The sequence below is a fragment of the Myotis brandtii genome, unplaced genomic scaffold, assembly GCF_000412655.1.
Source record: "Myotis brandtii unplaced genomic scaffold, ASM41265v1 scaffold521, whole genome shotgun sequence".
NCBI lineage: Eukaryota > Metazoa > Chordata > Mammalia > Chiroptera > Vespertilionidae > Myotis > Myotis brandtii.
This window is the reverse complement of record NW_005369870.1, coordinates 3,707,613-3,733,599: the sequence shown is the minus strand read 5'-3', so window position 1 is coordinate 3,733,599 and position 25,987 is coordinate 3,707,613. Positions and strand designations below refer to the sequence as shown.

Genomic DNA, 25,987 nt, shown 5'->3' with positions numbered 1-25,987 from the left:
TAAGTTTAAAAATAATTTTCATGGCACCAATGATTTTATGCTAACTACATACTGAATATGTAGAGCATAGGGTGGCTGTTGTAAATCTGTAGGATCTGGGAAAACACCCACATCCATTGGTCCTTATGGTAGTTTTTTCTTATGCTTTTTATTCTTCAGGTCACTTTAAGCAAAGACTTTTTTTTTTTAAATAAACTTCGACTGGGGACAGGGGGCATAGGTGTTATTTTATAGGTAGGTAATGGGGACCTCTGAAATGTTGGAGACTAAGTGGCCTAACTTCATCAGTGCTTTACGAGGATGATCTGCAGGAGAATGGAGGATTGGAGGTAGAGTTGAAAATAGGAAGATAATAAGCTGGCATAGTGGACCCTCATTTCACCTTTTATCCTTATGGAATTTAGAAGACCATTACCAGTTTTTTAGCCACAGAGTGATGATTATTACATAATTAGGTGAGATAATGTCATAGGAACATATTTTGTAAGTTGTAAATACGAGGTTTGTTACTGTAGTGGGAATATCATTCTGTTCCTTTCATAGGAAGTGTTTTCTGTCCTTTTATTCGAAGCTGGTCTAGACGCTGGACTATCTGGGTTCTTATTTGGCTCTAAGGTTGTGTAACCTTGGGAAAATCACTTCTTGGTTTTCCTCATCAGGTAAAAGAGGTATAACTAACTCTCCTTTAAAATTATTTCACACTTATAGCTTCTAAGTTCCTAAATAGTATTTACCTTGGGGAGAGGGCTATAAGCAAAATAATTATTTTGATTCCAATTGCAAGTGGCAGTCAGCTTTGTAAATCCCACTGGTACCCTTTTATCTATGTGTTGGTAACTTTGAGGATAAAGTGAGACATGATATAAGTTAAAAAAGAGTCCACTCTTCTATGATATTTAAATATTTATTTAAGTTTAAAAATAATTTTCATGGCACCAATGATTTTATGCTAACTACATACTGAATATGTAGAAAAAAGTACATTGCTTTGAAGGAGAATGTAACTTAGAATTTTTGGCACACGAAAGGTTAGCAACTATATATTTTTTTAATGAAACTAAGAAATTCACATTTGCAGGTAGTTTACCCTCTACTGCTTAAAGATGCAGCACACTATTCTTTAGTAAGAGTTTTATTTCCTCTGATAGATGAAGCTATGGAAACCATTGCTTTTTCTACAGTGGGATCAAACTAATTAAGAGAAAATGGGAGACATAGTGGAACACAGTAAAAGCAGGTTAAAAACTTGAACAATTTTTAATGATGAGGCAATACCAAAAAAGACTAGTCACCAACAAAGGTGGTTTGCTATTCAAGCACTATTTGAAAAGCAAATTGAAGGAAACTCTTCTATATGCATTTTCTGGGATAAGCCCTGGAAAAAAAGAACCTGAAAGTTTCTATTCAGAGAGAAAAATCCAGCTGTTGGAATTGGTATGGACTATTGTACTGTTAGAACTCTAGACACAAGTAATGTACCAGGAACTGGGATACTGCATCTTTCTTTAATGTGGATATGAATGGTCCGAGTCGAGGCTATCACTCACTGCATAGAAACACCGTATTCTACAGACTGAGGTAGGAACACTACACTAACAGGTAATCTGCTATGTTGCATAAGACAGTAGATATCCATGTTAAAACCAGCCCCCTATCTCCTGACAGCCTTTTCATCTCCAGGTCTACTCTTTTCGCTTTAGTTCTGTACTAAATAAAGCCTTTCCTGTATAGATGGTAAGTGGCAGTGGCTAGTTGATTCTAAGTGATCCCTAATCTTTACTAGGATCTCCCTCAGTTTGTCTTGTCACTTGGTAAATAGATGTTTGTAATTCTGTTCAAATTGTTGCTGGTATGGAAATGATCAGACAAGCCCTCTTCCATTCTTAGATTCTGGCTGTGTTTTAGCATTCCAGTACTTGGTCTTGCACATCTTGGCCCCAGACATCTCTTTGCTGGTTGGTTGTGCGAGCACCCTTTAAACAAGCAACCCCCGTGCCTCCCCTGGGAAACGGCCCTGGGTCTTTAGCACATGTCAGGAACTGGCGCAGAGCCGACCCTCTTTCTGCTAACATCATGGTAAGGGGCAGTTTCATTGTATAGATTAGGGTTGGCAAATTATGGCTTGTGGGCCAAATTCAGCTCACTCTCTTTTTATAAATAAAAAGGTTTCTTGGAACACAGCCACGTTCCTTCATTTATGTATTACCTTTGGCTGTTTTTGTGCTACGACGGCAGAGTTCAATAGTTGCCGTAGACCAGTGATGGCGAACCTTTTGAGCTCGGCGTGTCAGCATTTTGAAAAACCCTAACTTAACTCTGGTGCCGTGTCACATATAGAAATTTTTTGATATTTGCAACCATAGTAAAACAAAGACTTATATTTTTGATATTTATTTTATATATTTAAATGCCATTTAACAAAGAAAAATCAACCAAAAATATGAGTTCGCGTGTCACCTCTGACATGCGTGTCATAGGTTCGCCATCACTGCCGTAGACTATGGCCCACAACATCAAAATAAAAAAATATTTACTATCTGGCACCTTGAAGAAGCTTACCAACCTTGGTCTAGATGAACGGACATTTAAAATTATATACCCCTCCACATCTCCCCCTCCTCCCCCAAAAAGAAAAACCCCATTCATTCCAAGGCTGTTTGCACTCTATACATGGACATGGTTCTGCCATCTCAGGGGACCAACTAGGGGTGAGCAAACCTAAAAGTGACTCGTTCTGTTCTGCATTTGGGGCTGCCCAACATCGTAGGGTGTCAGCAGTTGCTCCATTGTTGTGTGGGTCCCAGGAATTGTCCACTGACCATCTGCTACAGATGTGGAGGCCCTTGGGGGAGAGCTGAGGGCCCTGTGTCAGGGGCACGGCTGGCCTCAGGTTCCTCCTCCTCCATGCGGCAGACCCCAGGTGACTTAGAAATCTCTCCCTGAGATGAAAACAAGATCCTGTGTGTGAGCGTGTATAACAGTTGCCGAGCTTGGGCCTCGGACACCACGCTCACCCTTTCGTGCTGCGCTTCCACCGCTTCCCTCGCCAAGGACGGCAAGTGCTCTTTCCTACAACTTACTTTTCTGATGCAGAGGAGGTCCCTAGGGGGCAGTACTTCTACATCTAAAGGTTGGCCTCTGCCACGTCCACCTTTCCCCGCAGGCATCTCTTAGGCCTCCTATTTAAAGAGGTTACTTTCCTGGTCCTTCCAAGGCTGTTTGTTGATCTTGGGATTCTATTTTCTGAAGCTTTTCGTTCTCAGGATCAGTTTCTGTCTTGCATCGTTTAGTTCATCAGGCTCTATTTTCTTAATCCATAAAGTAAAAACAAAATATGAATTGATAAGAAAATAACATTTTGTTGTTAAAATATAAATTGAAATAGTCTTTTTTTTTTTTTTTTTTTTTTTTTTTTTTGCGGGGGGTTGTACAAAATAAGCACTGCTCTCTGAATCTCAACAGTCTCTCAGGTATCTTAGCTCTGGTTTCTGTTAACTACATTTTGTCCAACATTTCTGACAGTCCTATGTCTGGTACCACTCAATTCACCTAACGCCTCTGGAGCACTAGAAAAGTCTTGAGGTTCTTCCAAAAAAAAAAAAAATCACAGAAGTCAAAGTTCATTATACAAAGCTCATGGCGACGCCCACTAGGATCTAGTCTAAGGGGACAGACTTACCCCACCCCTGCTGCTTGCTGCTGCTGTAGCGGTGGTCCCTTCAGATGCCCACTCTGCTCAGATTTGAAAAAAAAAAAACAAAAGGAAAAGAAAATCCAACTCAGACCATCATAAGAAGCAACTTTTCATTTAATCATTCTACATGGATGTTTACTTTTTAAAAAGCTCTGTCTGGCAAGAAAACTTAGACGTCTCCACTGTCCAGACCCCTGGTCTGCCCCACTGAGGCTGCAGTGACGAGTCTACTGGAACCCAGTAGAAAAGCTCCTGCAGAATACAGAAGACAACAGCTCTCTCGTCTTCAACTAGTGTCCCATCTGCTAGGTGACACTACGGTGATAATCAGTAATAATAAAATAAATTATTTTTATTCAATACTTTCAAAATAATACACATCTATGAAAAATCAAAATTCAAAGCCAAAAGTTATCCTGCGTGTTGGGAGGATGAGAAACAGAGTCGCCGAGCCTTTCTTGAGAGAACCGCTGAAGGGAATGAGCTTTCCCAGTTTGTTTAGACAGGGCATGAGCCTATCCCCTTCTTCTTCTGGGAAACCACCCTCCTAGGCTGTGGACTTTGAGTCATGAAAGGAGGATTTGGTACATGTGCCGATGGTTCCGCGATGGGTCCCATTGCTGGGAACGGGTAGCCGGGCTTCTTGGTCCACCTGGCTAGTTATTAGGAGGAGTCATGTCTTCTCAGGTGTCAATGAGCAGGCTGACCACTGAGCGGATTTTGCAGGCAAACCATCGCCTGAGGGGACAAAAGTATTGATAGTGGAATTGTTCGAACTCGGGGGTCTGACGGATATCTCGGAAAAAGGCAATGTCAAGGTCAGACTCGGTAAGGATGATCAGGAGGAGGAGCAAAACAAAGAGGAGTCCCATGGTCACAAGGAGCAAACGGAGGACACTTAAAACAAACTTATTCACCTGTTCCTCCTCCGGCCTGCCATGCCCCTGACACAGGGCCCTCAGCTCTCCCCCCAGGGCCTCCACATCTGCAGCAGTGGGGGTGCTGGCCTCAGACTCCTTCTCCTCCTCGATGCTGCAGGTGGCCCCATTGATCTGCCGGGAAAGCAGCATCAGCTCCAGGCTGTGCTCGGCCACAGGGGTGGGCAGCATGCTGTCTGCAGGGCTGTAGGCCTCGTCTGCAATCACGGCGACTCGCTCATTGCTGTCTGCCCGGCTGCTTCTCACGTGAGGCAGGAAGGTGTCCCCGTGAGAGGAGGAACGCACAGGGGTGGAGTGGGCACTGTCCCGCAGGGACTCTAGGCCTGGGAAGGCAAAAGGAACGTGAGTAGGCTTTCTGTACCAGCGCACACTTGTTTTTCTTTTTGTTTATAGTTTTGGCCACATTTGTTAAAGACTGTGCCATTCCTGCCTTGGGTGTCCTGGGCCTGGTTTTAGCCCCAAATGGAAAGAGTCTGAATCGCAGACTATCCCTGATTGAGAGCTGGGGCCACGGTTCAGGGAGCTCAGGTATGCCTCTCGGGCTGAGGGCCTTGAGAGGCAGGAGCGGGGAGGATGAGACTGTTTTGCCTGGGCCGCATCTAATGCTGATTCTGGAGCTGAGTGTCCTTTGAACAGCCCAGCGTACAGCTCCTTGAGCTCATGAGGCATCTTTTCTGCAATTGCTATCGGTGTCTTCAGCCCCCCAGTTCTATCTGTCCTGACCCTGTGGGACATGAAAACCCTACCTGCTCTCCCCGAGTGCTCGCTGATAGAGAAGGGGAGGAGCTCCGGCCAGCTTCCTCTCTTTTCACCTTAGGATGATCTGGGTCCAGAACAGGCTGTCCCTGTTTTAGACACTCCGGAGTGCAGAGCGAACTTTGGGTGAGGGGGAAATTCTCTTACATATTTTAGGAGAAAGGGTCTGTGGCCCCTAAAACTACCCATTATCTCTCTACTTTCCCGGATGGAGCATTTCTTTCCAGGGCTCATGCTCTGCTAGGGAAAAGCAGGAGCCAGTTACTCCCGCAACCCAACAGCCCAGAGGATATGGGCTCAGAGTCGCCGAGAGGCTCACATCACAGTGCCCCCGAGGGAACGGCGTCCTGTTTCAGGTTCAACATCTGTATTTTCCATCCCTGGCCATCTTGGTGGTGTCAGAGTGGCTCTCCCTGCCTTTGTGGCCTCTGACAAGAGAAGCCAGCCCCCTTCTGTTGCTCTGAAATGGACTCTGACTGCCCCAGACAGGGAAAGGTTTGACCTACAGTAACCAGCTGTTTGGGGAGTTTTCTGGTTCATGGCTAGTTCAGCAGCCAACAGTCTCCTTACGGTCCTAGCCGTATTTTGTTTGTTCCTCTGATAAAATCTTAAATTTGTACAGTGGTTTACACTTTTTAAAGCACGTTCATTATCTTTTAACAACTCCATGAAGTAGTGAGGGTGAGAGGTTACAGAACGTACCTAAAGTCTGGTTGGTTGCTAATGGCAAAGGCACGGAGAGAAGCCAAGCACCCTTCTGTTTCATGGTGCTAATGATCACGTAGCTGGATTACGGGGAGTGGGACAGTGGGCAGGATGAATTAAGTCAACAGCCGGCACCTCCCTTAGATTTAGGTCCTAACTGTCCAAGAAACTGTTCTGCAGCCTGTCTGTCCCTGTTCCAGAGCTCCTGACACTCCTTTGGTCTCTGCTTCCCCGGCTCTCCTCCCCGATTTCCCCACGTGCACGCGCAGCCGGAGGAATATGTACCTGCCAGGGGGTAAGGGATCCCCGATGAAACGTTCCAGAGCTCCTGACACTCCTTTGGTCTCTGCTTCCCTGGCTCTCCTCCCCGATTTCCCCACGTGCACGCGCAGTGGAGGAATATGTACCTGCCAGTGGGTAAGGGATCCCTGATGAAACAGAAACCTTCAGGCCCTGATTACACATGGTGTTGGCTCAGCTCCTTTCCCAGCCACTCCGCCAGCTCCCTTTTCTCTGGAGCCTCAGTTCCCCCTGCACAGGGCATCTCACACCCTTTCATGGGGCTGCCCCCTCCAGGACAGCTCTGACTGCCAGAGCTTCCAAAGTCTGACCAGCTCAGCAACCAGAAGCCACTTCAGTGTGAGCTTAGCCTGCCTGCAGTGTAGCCCTAAGCCGGGGAAGGAGAGAGGCAAAGTCTGTGACATCAGAAAGCACGAATTAGAGGGACACCAGCAGCCACATGATACTGAATTGTTGGTGCTCTCAGTAAACAAGATAATGGATCTGTATGCATTTCCAGTAATGTCTGACGGACAGAGTTACTCTGTAAATGTTAGTCGCCTGTTCCCTCAGCAGACCTCACCTGCATCACCCCTCTGTCAGGTTAGTCCTGTACAGAACTTCAGGTGTCAGTGTAAACCACCACCTACCTCACCCCTTCACCAAACCTGTTATTCTGGGGGGGATGGGGCAGGTGCTGCAGGCGGGATCGGGCGAGGGGCACAGCAAAACAGAGGACTGTCTGGTTACCTTGGAGGTGCTCCAGCTGATTGCCTTGCCCAGAGGTGGCTCCCCGGGGGCTGGGGGGCACAGCGGTCAGGAGCCTACCCTGCAGCCGGGGCCCCATCCTCAGGACGCGCACACTCAGGGGCCGAAGGCAGTGGTTAGTCAACCGGAGCTGCACGCGGACTCTGGTGTGAATCTTAATCAGACTCTTCCCCATGGTAGCCCAGGAAAGCAGATGCTTCTTCAGTGGAAACCAGCTGACCTCTTCATGGAAACCAGCCAGGCAGGGAGATACAGAGGGAAAGGATGGAAAACCAGCCACGGACAAGGGATTTGTGCCGATCTCGGCCCACGGCGGCCCCTTCGCCGCGCCTCCCGTGCCGGAGGGAGGTCAGCTCCGTGAGCCGCAGAGCAGGCTGAGCTGCAGGGAAGGAGCAGCTCGAGAGGCCCATGTTATCAGGGGACTGGATTCAGTCAGAAGCACTTAGAGCCATAAAAAGTCATGCTTCCCAGCCTGTAGCTGGTTCCCTGAGGCCCGTATAAGGGCCCTAGACCTCTCAGAGGGTGACAGACGAGAGGGAAGGGAACAGTGCTGAGGGCAGGGGAATCGGGGCCGTCCAGAAAACTCAGGGTTTGAAACTGCACAGACATTGGGCTTTGGGTGAGTGGCTCTGAAGTGTGAGGAAGTGGTTCGGCTGGAAATGGGCTGTGTCCCATCCTCCGCTGGGGCGGACCTGGTGGCTTCAGCCTCAGGATGGATGGGAAGAGGGGACACAGGGGGAGAAAGTTATATTTCCTCAAAAGAGGAGAAAGTCATTCCACTTTCTTGAGGGGAACACCCAAAAGAAGAGGGACAGTGTGAGCCACCCTCTGTTCTGCTCAGCCTGACAGGGGGACAGGCTCAGGGCACTGTGTCTGATGACGGACCTCAATAATTCCATCCCTTGCATAGTGATTATCCTTGGTAGTTTACAAGGCGCCTTCCACATTCACACCCCTCTCTACAGTGGGGGCAACAGGCTCAGAGGGTAAACAACCTGCCCCAGAAAGTCCGCGGCAGAACTCTGATGAAATCTCCTCTTGGCCTTCCCGGCCAGGGCTCTGCACTGGGCTGGCTGCCTGCCCAGATGGGCTTTGGCACTACACCAGCGTCCTTGCAACCCATGGCCAGGAAGATGCCCCTTGTTTACAAATGGAACAACAAAGATTCTCAGATAATTAAGGCACGTGGTGGTGGTTGCCCAGCCAGGGTTCTCAGCCCCCAGAGAACCACACGCCGGTGATGCAGTCAGTGACACAAACCCGAGATCCTCCCCGGGAGAGACGGCCTTCCTAACTTGGTTTTCATTAACAAGCAGCATTCGCTCAGAGAAGACAAAGGGCCTTCCCTCCCCCAGCCTCCTAGACAGAAACAAGGTTTGAAATAATCCTGCTGCTGTTTCCTGCTGCTTGAGATCTGAGGTCCTGCAAACGGTCATCATCCCAAATGAAAACTTTACACCTGTATCCAGCCTGCAGGGCCAACTGGGCAGGGACAACGGCAGGAGGGCACTGACAGTATTAAGTACCTAGACACGGAGCGGCGTCACCTCAGGCTGCTGGGGGATCTAGTTCTGAAGCTACACAGACTTTGTCTCTCTACCTCCACCTACTCCAAAGGGAGAGAAGGGCTGAGAGAGATGGGCATATGGGTTTCCTAAGATAATGTTAGAGAATTCAGACGGCAAGAGGGCAGGCTTCTACCACTGAAGGAAAGGTGGCGGCCGTTACTGGAATGCTTCAGAACCAGGCGTGTTTATTTTTGGTTAACTGCCCCAGGCCACTCTGATCACTTAAGCCAGGGGTCCTCAAACTATGGCCCACGGGCCACATGCAAATACAAATACTGTATTTGTTCCCGTTTTGTTTTTTTTACTTCAAAATAAGATATGTGCAGTGTGCATAGGAATTTGTTCATAGTTTTTTTTTTTTTTTTTTTTACTATAGTCCGGCCCTCCAACGGTTTGAGGGACAGCGAACTGGCCCCCTGTTTAAAAAGTTTGAGGACCCCTGACTTAAGCTGTGGAGACTGGTCAGATCTGGAAAACAAGTGAAAGGCCTCTGGATGGAAAGCAATTTCAGAACTGCGTGGAACCTGGTGGAGCCCACATGCCTTGTTTCCCAAAGGTCTACCCCAGATACTCTCCGATCGACAACCCTCCTGGATTACAGCTCAGCGGGGCTGGAGGGGATCCCCTTGCCCCTGACACCCCGCCTGTGTGCCCATCCGCTGGGTGAAACCTCCTCCCTACCATCAGAGAAACTTGCTGCTGTCTCCAATGCAAATTCACTTCAAGGTCCCCGAGTGGAACTGGTCGAAGTCACAACTCGGAGAAATCTGTGGTCAGCTTACCTTCCATCTCCAGTGCTCATGCTTACCTTCCATGATGGAGATGTGAACAGCTCTTCTCCGAGTCCTGGGGACGCTGCTCAGCCTTGGGCCATGGGTTATGGAGGGACAGCTGCGGCTGGGAACCATCCCAGCTCTGAGGTTAAAGGAAAAGAACAGTTAGCTTAGTGCACAGATAGCTGTGGTCAGGACTCTGAGTTGAGGAGTGACCACTACAATTGTCTGGCCGTTTAAGTTTTATTTTGTTTTTTAAAAAATCTTTACTACCCGCTTTGGATCCCAGTCAGAGAGACTCCCTATGTCCCAGACCCACCAGAACCTTCCTTTGGTGTGGCAATGGTGCCACTGGTTTCTGAGCAGGATGGTGCCCCTGGATAATCAGTGCTCCCAAAAATGGATATGGCAGCCTCCCTTGATTCCCATCTGAGGTGGCAGGGGGCTCTGTGTAAAGGGCTCCCATTCCCGGAGGTCAGGCTGGTTGACAAACCCTAGCTCTCTTGGCCAATCATATTCTCTCTGGGTCTCATCGGGTTCTAGGAGATGGGCTCCTGGAAATGTATGCACAAAGCATGGCTCTCAGAACTAGTTTTTTCTTTTCATTTTTGTCTCTCAGAACTAGTTTACGAGGGGTGTGACTGGGGTGAGGGGCTATCCCTGGCTTTCGTAATGAATTGATTCCGCAGCCAATGAAATCTTGCTGCTTGGACATGTCCTCCATGGTGTATGACCAATTTCAGGACCTGGGAGGACAGTACAGAATTACCCAGGAAGGTGCTCCTGGATCTGACGTACTGTCTGCATTAGCCCGTCTCCCCGCTCTCCATTCATCTTTAGCTGAGATGGGTCTCTTCACCGCTTCTGCCCTGTTTTCCTTCCCCTTTTGGGAGCCATGTGGCCAGTCTTCACATTACTCCAGCTGCTGGCTTTTTCGAGGTTCCGGGACCTGAGCTGGAACTGCTTTTAGGGGAAGCCCCTGGCAGCCTACCTGTGGATTTCCGGCGGCTCCCGTTTGATCTGGGCGCTTGACTCCATTACTTCCTTTGCAACTCGGCCACTGTAAGGAGTATAATGAAGCAGCAGCAAGAAGTGAGACAGCGTTCCAGGACTGGGCTCCTCTCCAAGCTCTCTGATTACTTCGGCGGAACTGGGAAACGGCCTCTGGCCTACCCCTTCCCAGTGTTTAGGCCACTGAGAGAGAACTTCACCCCCACAAGCAAGCCTAGGATGTCCCGGCAGCTGATCTTAGAGAGCCCTCTATCTCTGGAGTCTTGGATCTTTCATTCTCATTTAGGAATGATTCCTCCTTGTCCAGGATGTTCCAAAAATATTGCAGAAAAAGAGAAATCCTTAGACAGACATGGGAAGAATTACTGTGCTGCTGTTGTAAAGGCAGATCGGGTTCTAGGAGATGGGCTCCTGGAAATGTATGCATGAAGCATGGCTCTCAGAACTAGTTTTTTTTTTCTTTTCATTTTTGTCCCTCAGAACTAGTTTACGAGGGGTGTGACTGGGGTGTGGGGCTATCCCTGGCTTTCGTAATGAATTGATTCCACAGCCAATGAAATCTTGCTGCTTGGACATGTCCTCCATGGTGTATGACCAATTTCAGGACCTGGGAGGACAGTACAGAATTACCCAGGAAGGTGCTCCTGGATCTGACGTACTGTCTGCATTAGCCCGTCTCCCCGCTCTCCATTCATCTTTAGCTGAGATGGGTCTCTTCACCGCTTCTGCCCTGTTTTCCTTCCCCTTTTGGGAGCCATGTGGCCAGTCTTCACATTACTCCAGCTGCTGGCTTTTTCGAGGTTCCGGGACCTGAGCTGGAACTGCTTTTAGGGGAAGCCCCTGGCAGCCTACCTGTGGATTTCCGGCGGCTCCCGTTTGATCTGGGCGCTTGACTCCATTACTTCCTTTGCAACTCGGCCACTGTAAGGAGTATAATGAAGCAGCAGCAAGAAGTGAGACAGCGTTCCAGGACTGGGCTCCTCTCCAAGCTCTCCGATTACTTCGGCGGAACTGGACCCGAGGATATTTTCCCAGTTTTTTTTTTTTTTTAGAGAGTGGAAGGGGGGGAGAGAGAAACATTGATGTGTGTGTGTGTGTGTGTGTGTGAGAGAGAGAGAGAGAGAGAGAGAGAGAGAGATAGATATCAATTGGTTGCCTTCCACATGTCTCTGACCAGGGCCGGGGATCGACTCTGCAACTGAGATGTGTGCCCTTGACCAGAATCGAACCGGGGACCCTTCAGTCCGTGGGCTGATGTTCTATCTATTGAGCAAACTGACTAGGGCTGAACCCCACTTTCGTGTCAGGAGAGTGAGGGGTTCACCTGGGAGACTGGGAGAATAAATGCTAGGGATGATAATCTGGGGGAATAATAGAATGCCACCCACTGGATCTCAGTTAGGCAGAGTTTTTCCTCTTTAGCCTCCGTCTTCTTACCTATAAACTAATGGAGGTGAGACTATGTGGCTTCAGGAGACCTTTCCAGTCCTAGTATTTGGTGATTCACGTTCATGTCTAGGTAAGTGCCTTCCTATTTCATCTCCTTCTTGGAGAGCCCTAACGTGTATTATCACATTAAAGACTCCAAGAAGTCCTGAAATGGAGAAGCTAGCTTAACTTCAATAAAAGTTCCATCACTTATTTAACTTGGAACCTCATCCCCATGCCCATTAACCTCCCTTTCAAGGCTGTAGAAATAGCTGATGTGGAGACGCGGGAAGGCCACGGGCACTGTAAAACGTCCTTTTGGGTGACTTCTCTGATCCCACTTAGAAAAGGAAGTGTAGGCACAGCTGCCCAGAGTGAAGTCTCCCAAGACCCAACTCAGCCACAACACGTCTGGGTGCCCCTGCTGCTCATCCGCCAGGAACCCAGCAAGGTCTGAAGCCTCTGCCGGGAGGGGGCCGTGAATATTTAGGGAGCTGTCCCCACAGTCCACGAACAGCAGTTCCTGAGAGTCACCCGCCCCACCTCGCTCAGGACTCTGTGAGGCTCAGCCTAGTGCCCTCCTGCCCGAGCACATTCTTGAGTCCAACCTGGCTCCCTTCCTAGCACCGGGCACTGGCAGGAATCTGCGAATGAGAGATGCTCAGAGGCCCAAGTAGCCGCTGCTAGAAACTTGGCCTATCTGGGGATCTGACTTCTCACACTAATTAGAACACTGAGTAGTTAATGGAAAACAGGTAAGGACGACCTTGGTTTCCACTGTGGGTGTTGGCAGGGCTAACGAGGTCTGGAGGCCTATTAATGGAAAGACTCAGAAACCGAGTTTGGTCCCAGGTTCAGAAGCACAGTTCTGTTCCCATGACACAGATAGAAAAGTAAAGGCCTCCAGAAATGGTGCTGAAATGTTTACTTGGCTTTCCCTTGGGTACCAGGGACTGAACAGGAGGGAAATTTTGACCATGCAAAAGTCTTTTCCAAGTGTCTTCTCTTCGATGAGAAGAATAAAGACAACTCAGGTTAGAATTCAGGCCACCCATTCAGCTCATCCCTGATTCTGTTATCAAATGCACAGAAATTGTTAAGCAGTTCAGAAAGCCTGCCCAAGAAACGACGTCTGGGGCTGTGGTCACAGTAACAGGGAGGAGACCAGTTCTGCTGGCCAGCATCCCATAGTAGCCAGTAGGTAGCAGAGTCTGCTCACTGGGAAGAAGGATGATACCCCACCCTCTACCGTCCCCCACTCTGCCCCCAAAGCCTAGAGCAATTCTGCTCTCTCCTCCGGTTACTGGAGGGAGAACAATGGCCTATCCAGCAGAACATATACTACACCCTTTTGTCTTATGTTGTCCTGATTAAGATACAGCTTATGAAAGCAAAAATCACTGCATTCTATTTTCAAAACAAGACCAAGGGTTTTGGTGAAACATACCCTATCTGGCATCACTCTAGTTTCTCAATGGGCTATTTCTTTGCTCCCTAATACCTTTACGCCCACTTTCTTAAAGAAAACTAAGCACAGCCCGGCCCTGGTGGCTCAGTGGTTGAGAGTTTACCTGTGAACCAGGAGGTCACGGTTAGATTCCCGGTTGGGGCACATGCTCGGGTTGTGGGCTTGATCCCTAATAGGGGGCGTGCAGGAGGCAGCCGATCAATGATTCTCATCACTGATGTTTCTATCTCTCTCTCCCTTCCTCTCTGAAAACAATAAAAATATATTCTTTTAAGAAAAGAAAACTAAGCACAAACCCCTCAAATACTTTACAAAATTCTTTGGTAAGCAAAGTGGGCTTCTCAGAACCAGACAAGTCCTTGCCCCCCTCCAGCTACCCCATCCCAGGCTCCTGGGCACCTGGCCACACCTCTGGCACTGACACTCCAGGAAGGGCTAGAATCCCTGCCAGCTTAGCACCAGGTCTCTCACTGGGGAGTGGGCCCAGGATCTCTGTAAGGCTTAGGGAACTGCTCTGGGCTGAGCCTGCTCCATGGAGCTATTGTATTCTGAGCTGTCTTAGGGCTCCGACCGGCTCCAGGGGGCCAGTGTGATTTGAGTCAGGCACCCATGGGCTTCTCCTGGTCCAAGCTTTACTCTGAAAACCTAGAAGTGCTTTAACACAGAGGGCTGTCCAAGGACATCACAACTTAGGCAACTCTACTGAAACACATTTCCAGATCTCAGCTCTGTCCCTCCAGGGGGTACACCCAGGCACCCCAAGAGGGGTCTGAGTTTTATAGGGAAGCTAGCCTTGTCACCTCACGTCTCATTTCTGAACGCGTCCTGTCCATCATCCCTCTGAAAGCAGCGTTCCCCGCACTGGCTCTGATAATGACGGTCCCATGCCACGTGTTGTCTACTCACTTGTAGAAGGCTTGGTTCTCAATTCCGCATTTCCAGAGGTGCTTGCAGGCTTCTGGAGTTGGAGCAAAATATGTGAGAATAATTTTCTTTTCCTACAAAAAACCCCACATAGAAACAGCTGAGTGGGGGTGGAGAGGTGAAGGGTGACGTAGACCAGGACCCTGAGCCCCGCCGAGCTGTCTGAGGGCTCCCATGACGCTCCCAGGCTGCAGATGAGAGGGGCTGCCTGGCCGCTGGCTCGTTGGAAGAGAAGGCCTGGGGACCCCTGGGCAGAGCTCAGTTGTGTAAGTTCACACCCGGCAGGGCCAGTGAGAAAGTCTCAGCTGGCACACACTGAACCAAGAAAGCCCTCCCCAGAGAAGGTGGCACTCATCTAAAAATGGTCCTTTTCTTCTTCTTTTGTATTTATTATCTTGGAATTTTCATATGGAAGCAAAAGAATTCTATTTTGCATTTCCCGGAGGCATGGAACCCCTGGGCGTTGTCAGCATCCCTGAGGAAGCCCTGTGTTCCAGGGCCTCGCCTCCTCTCCCTCCCTCCCCTCCATGCCTGGCCCTTGGTCTTGGCTCAGCATGCTGGGGGCTTAGCTCTGCCTGGACGGAGCACTCTGGTTCAGCCCTGGCTATCAGGAACCTAGCACCCCAGCCTCCCTGGAAAGAAGGAAGCCGGCACTCACCTCTTTCTGACTTACGTATAAATAGAAAGTCTTCCCTTCAAATTTCAGCTTGGTCACCTCATTCCTAGAAGCACAAAGACAGCAGCAGTCACCTCGCTGTGGGCTGCCCGTTCACAGTCACGTCTTGCAGATGCACAGCCCACCCCAACTGGAAGGGGCTCCAGGCACAGACACAGTTTTAGCCAAAATCAGAACTAAAACAAGACAGCAGCGCAGTGGCCTTAGAGAACAGTTGTTGAAATAGTTCAGTCCACAGTTTTCTGGTCAAACTCTAATAGGGTGACAGGAGGATTTCAGGCTCACCAACAGTGGCTGGGAATGGGGGCACTGGCATGGGAAGTGAGTCTCGGTAGAATGGTGCTGGGCCGTTTTAGGGTTTGGTCCATAACACAGGTGCATTATCTAGATGGGACTATCAAACATAAGATGCCACAGCAGCTGATGAGGCCAAAGTTCAAGATACAGCAAGTAATGGAAAACAACGCAACCAGGTTCTGAGGGGGTTGAGTCTTTCGGGTGACCGTGCCACTGGATGGAAAATGCAGTTGAGTGCAGACAAATGTCAAACGATCTCAGGGAGGGGGCGGGACAACATACCAAAGAGAGAACAGATTACATGAACAGTCATGCAGCGTACTGACCAGGAAAGGGGCTTAGGGGGTTTTGTAGAAAAATCCTTGAAGCCACCAGCCCAGTGAATGGCTGCAGTAAAAGAGGCAAACAGGATACTGGGGTACGTCACCCGTGGGACAGACACAAATCAGAAGAAGTGACATGGTTACTGTACAGGGCACGGCTTAGACCTCACCTCCACATACTGCTTGCAGCCTTGGTTACATTTACGAAAGGAAAAAATGACCGGGGTCACGGGAGGCTGTCCCCGAGAGCCAGAGAACGAGGCCTCGGTGTTGGCCATGTGTCCCTTCCTTCCATTAGCCGGACACGGCTACCCTCTGGAGCCAAAGGCCCTCCAGCCTCACTGGGGGCAGAGTCCTTGTTATACCCACTGAGACCCCCATGGAGGTCTTGCCAGGCACACGTGCCTGCACTTAGCTCCTTCCACTTTGCAGTGTTCAGGGAGATTTCCTCGGTATCTAGACAAGGTAGTGAGAGCCATGTACCCAGGTTACTACTGGACGAAGCTGAGGGGCCAAAGGCCACTTGTTCCCTGGAAATCATGGCTGGGTCAGGACAAGAGCTGGTGATTCTGCGCTAATACAGGACACAGCATATTCCTTCCCTGTTTGATTCCCTTCCAACCCATCAATCTCTCACATAGACAATAATTATCAGTTAATATATAAACAAGCACACAGATCATCTAGGCTTCAACAAGAACGACAGGAGAGGAAGAGATTTCTATTGGAAGTGAGGTTGGGTTTACATCTATTAGAGCTGAGACCTCATGGAGAGGAGACTTTCTGCAGACTGAGGGTAAAAGGGTCTGGGAGAACCAGGTGACCATCAGGGCCTCTGGACGGGTAGGGACACGTTAGGGACTGCAGGTCCCTATAACAGGGGTGTCCTACCTCATGAGGCAGCGACCTTGGTCAGAGTGTGGCCCAGGATCTGGGCTCGCTAAGGGGCACCAGACCACCCAGCTGTATCCAGGCAGCAGGTGCTCCTCACGGGGAGGGAGAATGGCGGCCTGATCCTGGTCTTTTTGTTTCTGAAAAGTACTTTGTTGGACCGCAAACCCTCACCATCTTCACCCAAAGAGCACAGAGGGTGGGCCAGCTGGGGCTGGTGTCTGAGGACTTTCACTAGCACTCGGCCGATCCTCATGGCCAGGCTTCACAAGAGCAACAGGGTGGAAAGTGGTGTCTGTGAGGTCAGTGCGGGAGCTGAAGGGGACACAGGAGGACGGATGCCCTGCAGTTCCCCCAGCGGAAAGCTCGTCAGGAAGCCGCTGTGTCCTCAGTCCCCATGAGCTCTTCTGGAGACGGCAAAGGAAACAAGACAGGAGCAGGCTCTCCTGCTGGGCGAGGACAGCCACCTGCCCAAGCCCCTGGGAGGAGCTGCCAGCTTAGAGGTGGCCGTCTAAGGCCCAAGGAGGTACAGGAATCACAGGGGCTTAGTAGAACAGGCAACATGTTTTGATGAGGCGAGAGATGTTTGCACGGACCAGGAAAAGGGTATCTCGGAGGCCCAACGTCCATCAACAAGCCAGAGTCTGCACTGCGCTGGCTCCCAGAGCCACGCACGCGGCAGAACAGACCCCAGACAGACAGGTAGGAAGTGGCAGCTCAGAGTGGCTTCAGCCAAGGCAGTGTCTCCTGCCTGCTAGAAATGGGGCGAGGGAGGGGGAGAGGGGAGAAAAAGGGGGCTGTGACTCTTGGAGGCTGAGGACGCCTAACCCCTCAAGAGGGGCAGGCAGTGCCCACAAGTGGGGTTGGCCTGAGGAGGGTGTTTGCCAGAGCAACAGGGTAACTCCTATCTGCCCAGGGGTCACTGCGAGCCCCTCCTTTGCTAGGAGAGCGGCTGAGGGAGTAGGCATCCGTGCAGACGCCATGGCCCCCAGCAGGGAATAGTCCCAAGGTCTCGGTTCTCATGGGGACTCGGCTTCTCTAACAGTGGCTCCAGCCCCAGGCCTCTCATCGTTCCCAGAAACCAACCCTGCACACCCGTTCCTCCTCTGGCGAGGCTGTTGGCTCTCAGCAACACCCCTCTGGGCGAGCAGGGTCCCCAGGGAGAGACCGCTGCCTCCAGCAGCACTATGGATGCCAGGCTTTGGAGGGGCTCAGAACCTGAACTGCCCGATCACAGACAAAGGACACGGGAACCACAGCCTCCCCAGCAGGTGAAGGCTAAACAGCCTGTCTCGGAAAAGAAGATATTCACCATTTAATGAAGTGGACCCTCTTGTTTCCTTGAAGAACAACAAATCCAAAAGGAGTGAAGGCCAGAAACGCAGCATTTCCGGACACATCCTGCAACACAGGAAGACTTCTCATCAGGGAGGTGCAGGCGCGGAGGCGGAAGGGTGAGAAGCGGTGGTGCCTGGGTGATGCAGGGCTGCTCCTCAGCAGGAGGGCACAGAGGGAAGAGCATGGCATTTGGAAGTCAAAGGCAAGTTACTTACCTTCCCTGAGCCTCCGTGCCCTGAACTGTAAGTTGTAGGTTATAATGATACCAATCTTAGAAGGCTGTGGTGAACGTCCAATGAGAATGGCAAGCCCTCACACACTGCCGAGGGGATTGTGACATGGCGCAGTCACTTTGGAAATCAGATGGGAAGTTCTTCAAATTGTTAAACATAGAGTTACCTTATGACCCAGCAATTCCACTCCTAAGTATGCACCCAAGAGAATGGAAAACGTATATTCACACAGAAACTTGGACATGAATGTTTATAGCAGGATTAAATATTCATAACTGCCAGAACAGGGAAACAACTCAAATATCCATCAACTGATAAATGATTAAACAACATGCGGCACATCCCTACAAGGGAATAATAGTCAGCAGTAAAAAGGAATGAAGTACTGACACATGCTACAGCCTTGGAAAACGTTATGCTAAAAGGAGCCAGTTACAGAAGATCACGTGTTGTATGATTTCATGTATATAAAATATCCAGGATGGGCAGATCCATTGAGACAAAAAGCTCCCAGTCGCCAGGAGCTGTGGGGAAGGGGAGATGGGGAGTGACAGCCAACAGAACACGATAAAAATGTCCTAAAATTAGATAGTGCTGATGGCTGCATGACTCTGTGAATAAGCACACTTTAAAAGGATGGGTTTTATGATATGTGAATTATATCTCAAAAAGCTGTTACAGAGGGAGGGAAGGAGAGAAGGAGAGAGAGGGGAGGGGGTAGAGAGAGGGAGGATGAGAATGAATGAATGAATATGATGGGCTCCCCCAGGAAAGCTTAGCTGAAGAAAAGATAAGAAGCAACTGGCCAAGGGGAACGGCATCACCAGCCCTATGTGCCTGAACCAACAAAGAGGCCTCCTGGTCCCCGGTCACCATCAGGAGACACCAGGCTTGAGGTTCTGCTGAGCTAAGACGGGAGAGGGTGCAGCACAAGCTGTAGGTCGTGTTCCCTCCCGGGGGGCAGTGAGCTCCACGAGGACCAGGTCTTTTCCAGTTTGGGGCGGGGCACCGAGAGCTGGTTGACGGCTGATGCCCTCTCAGGGGAGCTTGCTTTGTGGCAGGGGCCTCAGGTGAGAACCTGCCCTGTCAGGGTGTGTTCAGGTGGCCAGGACGTTGTGGCAGAATGCTGGTCAGGTGTGCGTGCAGGAGGGTTGTCTGGGCCATAGCTGAGATGGTGCCGTGGAGTCAGGGCCAGCACGGGCGTGAGGCACACGAGTGGGGCCTGGCTGGCGGGCTCTCCGGAACAGTGAAGCCTCTGCAGGGCTGTGTGAGCCTTAAGAAAAGTTTTCCCCTAAAAGTCTCTTAGAGTCAGGGTTACAGGTGTGAGCATCTGTGCCCAGGGAATGTTTTACAAACATGTCCAATTAGTGTATTTTTATTACTGTCCTTTCCTCAGGGTGTGTCATGATGCAGACACTTGGATGCAAGCACCATGTCATTCAACCCTGGGCACAGCGAGAAGCTGTTTAAAAATAACCCGAGAGGAGATACTGCGAAGCCGCGGGGCTGGACCTCCCCGTGCCTGTCAGCGGTGCTGGGTGGTGGTTTACACCTGAGCGCCAGCGCTGCACACAAGTGCCAACCTGGCAGGTGGACAGGGACGCGGGTGGGGCAGGCGGGGACCTGGGTGGGGAATGGCTGGGAGAGGTGGGGGAGGGCCTGCCTCGGACGGAGGGTGGGCACCAGGAGGCTTTCCATTCAAGCAAGTCCTGAACCGGGGTTTCCAAAGGCAGAGGCCTGAGGGTGGGGCCTTACCTTGTTGATACTCACAGAACAGGCCTGCAGACATGCTTACCAGATGAGTGTGTGGGACAGTGAGGCGGGCAGAGGGGCAGGGTGGCTGCAGTGGAGGAAGCACGTATGTGGGCAAAAACGGGAGGGGAGCCCTAACTGGTTTGGCTCAGTGGATAGAGCGTCGGCCTGCGGACTCAAGGGTCCCAGGTTCGATTCCGGTCAAGGGCATGTACCTTGGTTGCGGGCACATACCCAGTAGGGAGTGTGCAGGGGGCAGTGATCGATGTTTCTCTTTCATCGATGTTTCTAACTCTCTATCCCTCTCCCTTCCTCTCTGTAAAAAAATCAATAAAATATATTAAAAAACAAAACAAAACAAAAAAACGGGAGGGGAGGGCCAATGGGGCGAGTGGGGAAGGTGCTTCCAGTGCCCCGAGAGACAGGAGAGGCTGGGAGGAGACAGGTGGGGGGCGGGGGAAACAGGGTCTGCCTGCAGAGGATTGAGGACGCTTGGGTAAAGAGTAGGAAGGGAGGCAGCAGGGTGGGCAGGGAAGGGCCTCTCTGCTTTCTGTCCCGTTGACCCCCGTGGGCAGTGGCAGGGCAAAGGGCGCCTGCGCCATCCCACAGCGCCACCGGCTCGGGGCCCACCGCTCAGGCCCAGGGTCTGGCTCTGCCGTCAGTACCCTGTGACCTGGCCGGGCCCTTCACTTCTCCGTGTTTCCGACTCCTCGCTGTGAAGTGAGGGTCGATGAGGTTCCTCTTAGGCTGTGCTCAGGGGGCACCCGATACCTGCTGTGGTTGTGCCATTAATATGATAGCTGCTACTGATTAGCTGAGTTTGTGGAACTTAATTAAAAATCTGTTTTTTATAAAAACCTGACATGCTACTCTTTTTTCCTGATGTTGATGGATTTAAATGTTGTTAGTTAGGAAGGGAAGGGTGGGAAGCTGGGGCAGAAAGGGAGATGTCACTCCGGTTAGGGGACCAGGTAAAAGGGGATCTGAGTGGTCCCTGCGGGGACCAGGGTGAAAAGAAAGTGGCAGAAGGGGACGATGGGGCTGCGATGGTTAGAGATTGTGGGAATCACCCAGTGACTCTGACCAGAGCCAAGGGAGGAGGGTTCCCCCCACGAGCTGGGTGCTGATGCCAGGTTATGGCGTGGCACTGCCCATTTGCACCATCCAGACCCCTCGGGCTGGCCTCCCGGTGGAGGCAGGTGCTGGCGTTAGAGGGAACATCCTGTCCTGACCAGAACGGTTGATCTGGAACAGGGAGCGAACTGGGAATAAACCCGGATCCGCTGCCAGCCATTCCAACGAGTAATAATAGCACCTGGACCCACCCCAATCCAGTCTCTCACATGAAGAGAGCACTTCTCCAAACTGCGTCCTTGCGCCAGCTCCCGATGAAGGGCGTCCACAGGGGCGGAGGGTGGCCGGAATGTCTGCCTCTTGCCTGGCACATGAGGAGTGGGACTTACAGCGAGAAACCGCCTGTCTGTACCAGCGTGAAAGCACAGACAGGCAGCCACGCTGACACCTTCTCTGGAACTTCCCCAGTTCCTTCTATCTAACGGGTCATTCTCATTGTGAGCCTGCCCTTGGGATCTGTGTGCGAAAGGACAAGTGAAGTGACAAAAAGAGGAGGAAAGGAGGACGCGGAGAGAAGTGACACAGACAACAGTCACCTGTCCCCTCCCCCTCTGATGAAATCAGTACCCACAGGACTGAGCCATTAATACACCTGGGAGGTGGAATAAAAACTCAGGTCTTGACGGCACAGGCGGGCACCACCGACTCCACTCCACATCTGCCAACAGCCAGAAGAATGTAGTTCACGCTCACAGTTTGAGGTAGAAGTTTGCTTTCACTTTTTCATCCTTGTGCAAAGAGCTTTGGTGTTGGTGTAGGATCCCAGCTCTGTGACTTACTTAACTTCTCTGAACTTCAGTTTCCTCATTTGTAAATGAGGACAAGAAATAATATGTACTTCAAAAATACGACTTGCGTCTGATGGCCTGAATGACTAACCGCCAGGACGAGGCTAACGGAGCTTCCCTGGAGAGGGCACGGATCTGCACCCCTCAGTCACGTGGGGCCCACCGGCAAACGCAACCTGCATCAACTCAGTCTCCTCAAAGGCTTGTCCTCAGATGTGCCGTCTGCCCAGAAGAGGGTTTGTGGAGATCAGCACTGACTGGTTCTTAGAAGTAGGGACATCTGGCCACCTTGTCCTGTCCCCCAGGTTTCACCTCCAGATACAGTGAGGCAGGCTTGTCGTCTGCCCCCTAGGACATCCTGGGTGTGATGGAGGAGGGGCCCAGCGTTCTCGGTTGTTACGCCTCTCTGGGTCACCCATCCTCTCTCTAGAGCACGACTTACACTAATTCAATCTGGGTGATGAAGCCTCGGACTTCATTAGGGAGGAGGAATCTACATGCTCTTCCTGACACTGCTGGCACCTTTAAGTCAATCATGAAAATCACTCAATTTTAATATACTCAAACCTGGCCACAAAAAACTAGGGTGGAAATGGGGAGGAGGCACCCTGTAAGAGGCCTGGTGTCACCCCATGACAGCGCAGAGGTGGAAATCTTGGTAGAAACTTGCCACCTCGCTGACTTTAGTCAAGTTCTTCCATTCAGCGCAGCCAAGAGGGGCCCACCTGAGGATGGGGGTGAGCCATCACTGCTCCCATTCTGTTCCTCTGTGGTCAGGAGCAACCTGTCAAGCTGGAGGAGGGTTTATTTAGAGAGAAGCCTGGGCAGCTCGATTATGAAAGTTATGGTCCTATTTTAAGGGCAAAGGAATGACATTGGCATTTTATTTGTGTGGTTGCTCCAACCTAGATCCTGCTGAAATCAGTTTTCTCCTGGTCTGTCAGAACAGACATAAAGCCACTTGGTGAACTTAGGTTAAATTTTTATGGGTTCAGTCGTTTCGTAGGTCTTTGCCTTCTCTATCACCATTGGCAGAGAGTCCTGCTTTGTTCCTAAATAAATGCCATCTCTCCAGAAGGAAGACCACGAGTGATAACTGAAAGCACAGCCCTGAGACACAGACAGCTCTGGGTTCGAGTCCCAGTACCGTCTGTACCAGTAACTGCACATGTTAGTCCCTCAGAGGTATTCTTAGCTTCAAAAGAGAACAAGGACATCTTGGCAGTGTGATCGAAAAGACTAAGTGAGATAGTGCACATGAGTGCCTGGCACGTTCGTTCAATGAATGGCCCCTTTATAACTCATGATAAGGCTGGGTACAGCTGGGTATCTGGGACGGTCTGAGCACTCCACAAACCTTAACGGCGGGAGGCACAGTCCAGGCCTGCGGGGACCCAGGGGAAGCAGCCTGTCCCGGGGCCCCTGGAAGGACAGGATAGTGGCTCCTGGGCTTGGAGAGGTGTCAGGCTAGGGAACAGGTGCAACACTGTCCTCATCCGGCAGCTACAGGCGTGGCCTGCAGGGGCTCCTGCACAGAGCTCGGGCAGCTGGTGAACGTGCAGCGTTTGGCATTATCTAAGCCAGCAGCTACCGGAGCCCTTCGTCTGTCCCACCCAGATTTGGCACCTTTTCCTGGTCCCAGGGCCAGACAAGGACATGTGGGCGTTTGGCATTATCTAAGCCAGCAGCTACCGGAGCCCTCCGTCTGTCCCACCCAGATTCGGCAGGACCTCCTCTTCCTGGTTCCAGGGCCAGACAAGGACATGTGGACAGAAAGAAACCGTCCGCATGGACAGCAAGAGCAGCAGCTTCTTAATCAGTCCAGGAGACAGAGCCCAGCCAAAGTGTTGTTCTGCTCCCATTTAATTATCAAAACGATTCCTCTTCTTCTGTCCTCCCCAGGGCTACGTGCCCCAGATTCCCTGGGCCCAGTAATAGCCTCTCTGTTAATAGGAATCATCAGTATTTATTACCCCGAGTGCTCCAGCTTATTTCAGCTCTCCTTGTAGCAACACCAAGGCGAGTGCTTGGTAGCATATCACCAGAGTGGCTCTACGTAGTGACAAGAGTGAAGGCTCCCAAACTGTTCTTGCTCAAAACGCTGAGGAAATCCTGAGCCGCAGCCCAGTGATGAGATGCATCGAGGGGCCCTGTGCGGTTCTGCAGCAGGGCCCTGGCTGAGCAAGAAGCGTAGGGCCCTGAACAAGGGACTGGAAGCCCAGTGCTGAGCGCTCCCACCTGTCCCCAGAGGAAGACACAGCATGGGAAGGACTTCAGCTCAACTTCTCGCTCTACCTCTCGGGGCCTTGTAAATTGTGGTTTCTTGCCGAAACCGGTTTGGCTCAGTGGATAGAGCGTCTGCCTGCGGACTCAAGGGTCCCAGGTTCGATTCCAGTCAAGGGGGGGATGTGCAGGAGGCGGCTGATCGATGTTTCTCTCTCATCGATGTTTCTAACTCTCTATCTCTCTCCCTTCCTCTGTAAAAAATCAATAAAATATATTTTAAAAAAATTGTGGTTTCTCGGAACTTGATATTCTCATCTGTAAACCAGGAAGAATAATACCGATCTCCCAGGGCTGGCACAAAGAGGAAATGAGAAAATAATGTGAAAGGATTCCCGTGGGCCTGCCATGGAAGGTGTCACAAATGTCCCTTCCTTCCTTCCTGCAGTCCCTTCAGCCTGTGTCCGAGAAGGACACACTCATCAGAGCCAGGATGAGCCAGGAGCCCCACAGGCACTCAGCTGTGCCCAGGTCCACGGCCCACCAGGTGCTGTCAGGTGGCAGCCCTGCCCAGGGACCCGTCTCTGAAGAGGTGGGCACTTTGTGTGGCCTCAAGGGAACAGGGCAGATTTGGAGTCAAAGAGAGATGCCTGGCACCTCCTGATGACCATGCCTGTCTTTAGGCAGCTGTGTCTTTGGAGGTCATGAAGTGACTCAGCAGTTCAGGGAGGAGTGCAGTTATTGAGTGCCCACTGTGTACAGATGAGGAAAGTGAGGCTCGGAGACGCCTCGAAAGGCTGCAGGACGCAGGAGAGCAGAACTGGAGCCGAGGCCGGCTGGCTCCGAGGCCCCCTCAGTCCTGTGCGGGCTCCTCTGCTGACAGCGCCTGAGCCATGACTGCAGGTTGGACTATAGCAGTTACGCAGAGGCATCACTTACGAAGCTGTGCTAATTCACTTGTAAACACCCATATGACAACTTTTTGGCACAAAGAGGCATCAATGTGTCTTCTGACAGCGCTGAACACAGGGGTTATCTGGCGGGAGGCCATGCTGGTGGATGGGGGATGCGGGGGCGGGGAAGGTGACCAGGGTTTCTGACTTAGAATGTTGTCAGAGTTCACATGGGAAGTGTCACCGTTAAATCCTCTGCAAGAACAAATCACCGTCCCCTCACCAAGAGACCAAGGGAAACACAACCCTGCCCCCACAGCACTGGTTCCTGGGTTTCCATTCTCTTAATTTTTGCTGGAAACTTATGCCGTCCCCTCACCTATCGGGAAGAAGGAGTCACTGTCCTCCTGCTCCCATGGGAGACTGTCTCCCTCAGGTCAGTCTGAGGATCAGTCTTACTGGTGGTACAGGGGTCAGCCCAGTGGTGAAAAGACAGAGGCAAACACTGGAAGAAACTGAGGCAGAGACAGGAGTGTCAAGACAAGTGGGGTAGCCCTAACCGGTTTGGCTCAGTGGATAGAGCGTCGGCCTGCGGACTGAAGGGTCCCAGGTTCGATTCCGGTCAAGGGCATGTACCTTGGTTGCAGGCACATCCCCAGTAGGGGGTGTGCAGGAGGCAGCTGATCCATGTTTCTCTCTCATTGATGTTTCTAACTCTCTGTCTCTCTCCTTTCCTCTCTGTAAAAAAATCAATATATTAAAAAAAAAGACAAGTGGGGTACGGGGATGAAGTGGAGGGACACGGCCACAGAGTCCAGGGAAGCCGCGGGTCCCGCTGCTCTCCGCAGTGACTGCGGCTGCCTGAGCTCATCTCCCAAACGCCAGACACATGTGAGTAATTACAGAGGTTTCTCTGGGCAGGGCCTCCCTGGCTGTCCCCGTCTTGCCCTGAGAGGCGCATAATGGAATTAAATGTGACTCCACTGCAGCTCCGCACAGCGACTTACACGGCTGCAGTCAATAAAACCCGCTCTTGGAAGGAAACGAGATTACGGGGCAGGGAAGGGTGGGCAGTCCGCTGAGCCGGCTCAATCGCCCCCTGTGGCGGGCCTTCCACATTCCTCCTC

The 25,987-nt window shown here is 51.1% G+C and overlaps 1 protein-coding gene across 1 annotated transcript in view; it reads right to left on the bottom strand.

Moving 5' to 3' along the window:
• Positions 1–3,790: 3,790 nt before the first annotated feature.
• The window catches only part of FRMD5 (FERM domain containing 5), a 42,181-nt gene continuing 19,984 nt past the window's right edge, over positions 3,791–25,987 (bottom strand). The window contains 7 exon segments of the mRNA XM_014548807.1: positions 3,791–4,955; positions 9,517–9,623; positions 11,345–11,418; positions 14,213–14,386; positions 14,971–15,034; positions 15,612–15,698; positions 17,812–17,900. Of these exon segments, the coding sequence (XP_014404293.1) occupies positions 4,378–4,955; positions 9,517–9,623; positions 11,345–11,418; positions 14,213–14,386; positions 14,971–15,034; positions 15,612–15,698; positions 17,812–17,900 (1,173 nt within the window). The 3' untranslated portion in view covers positions 3,791–4,377.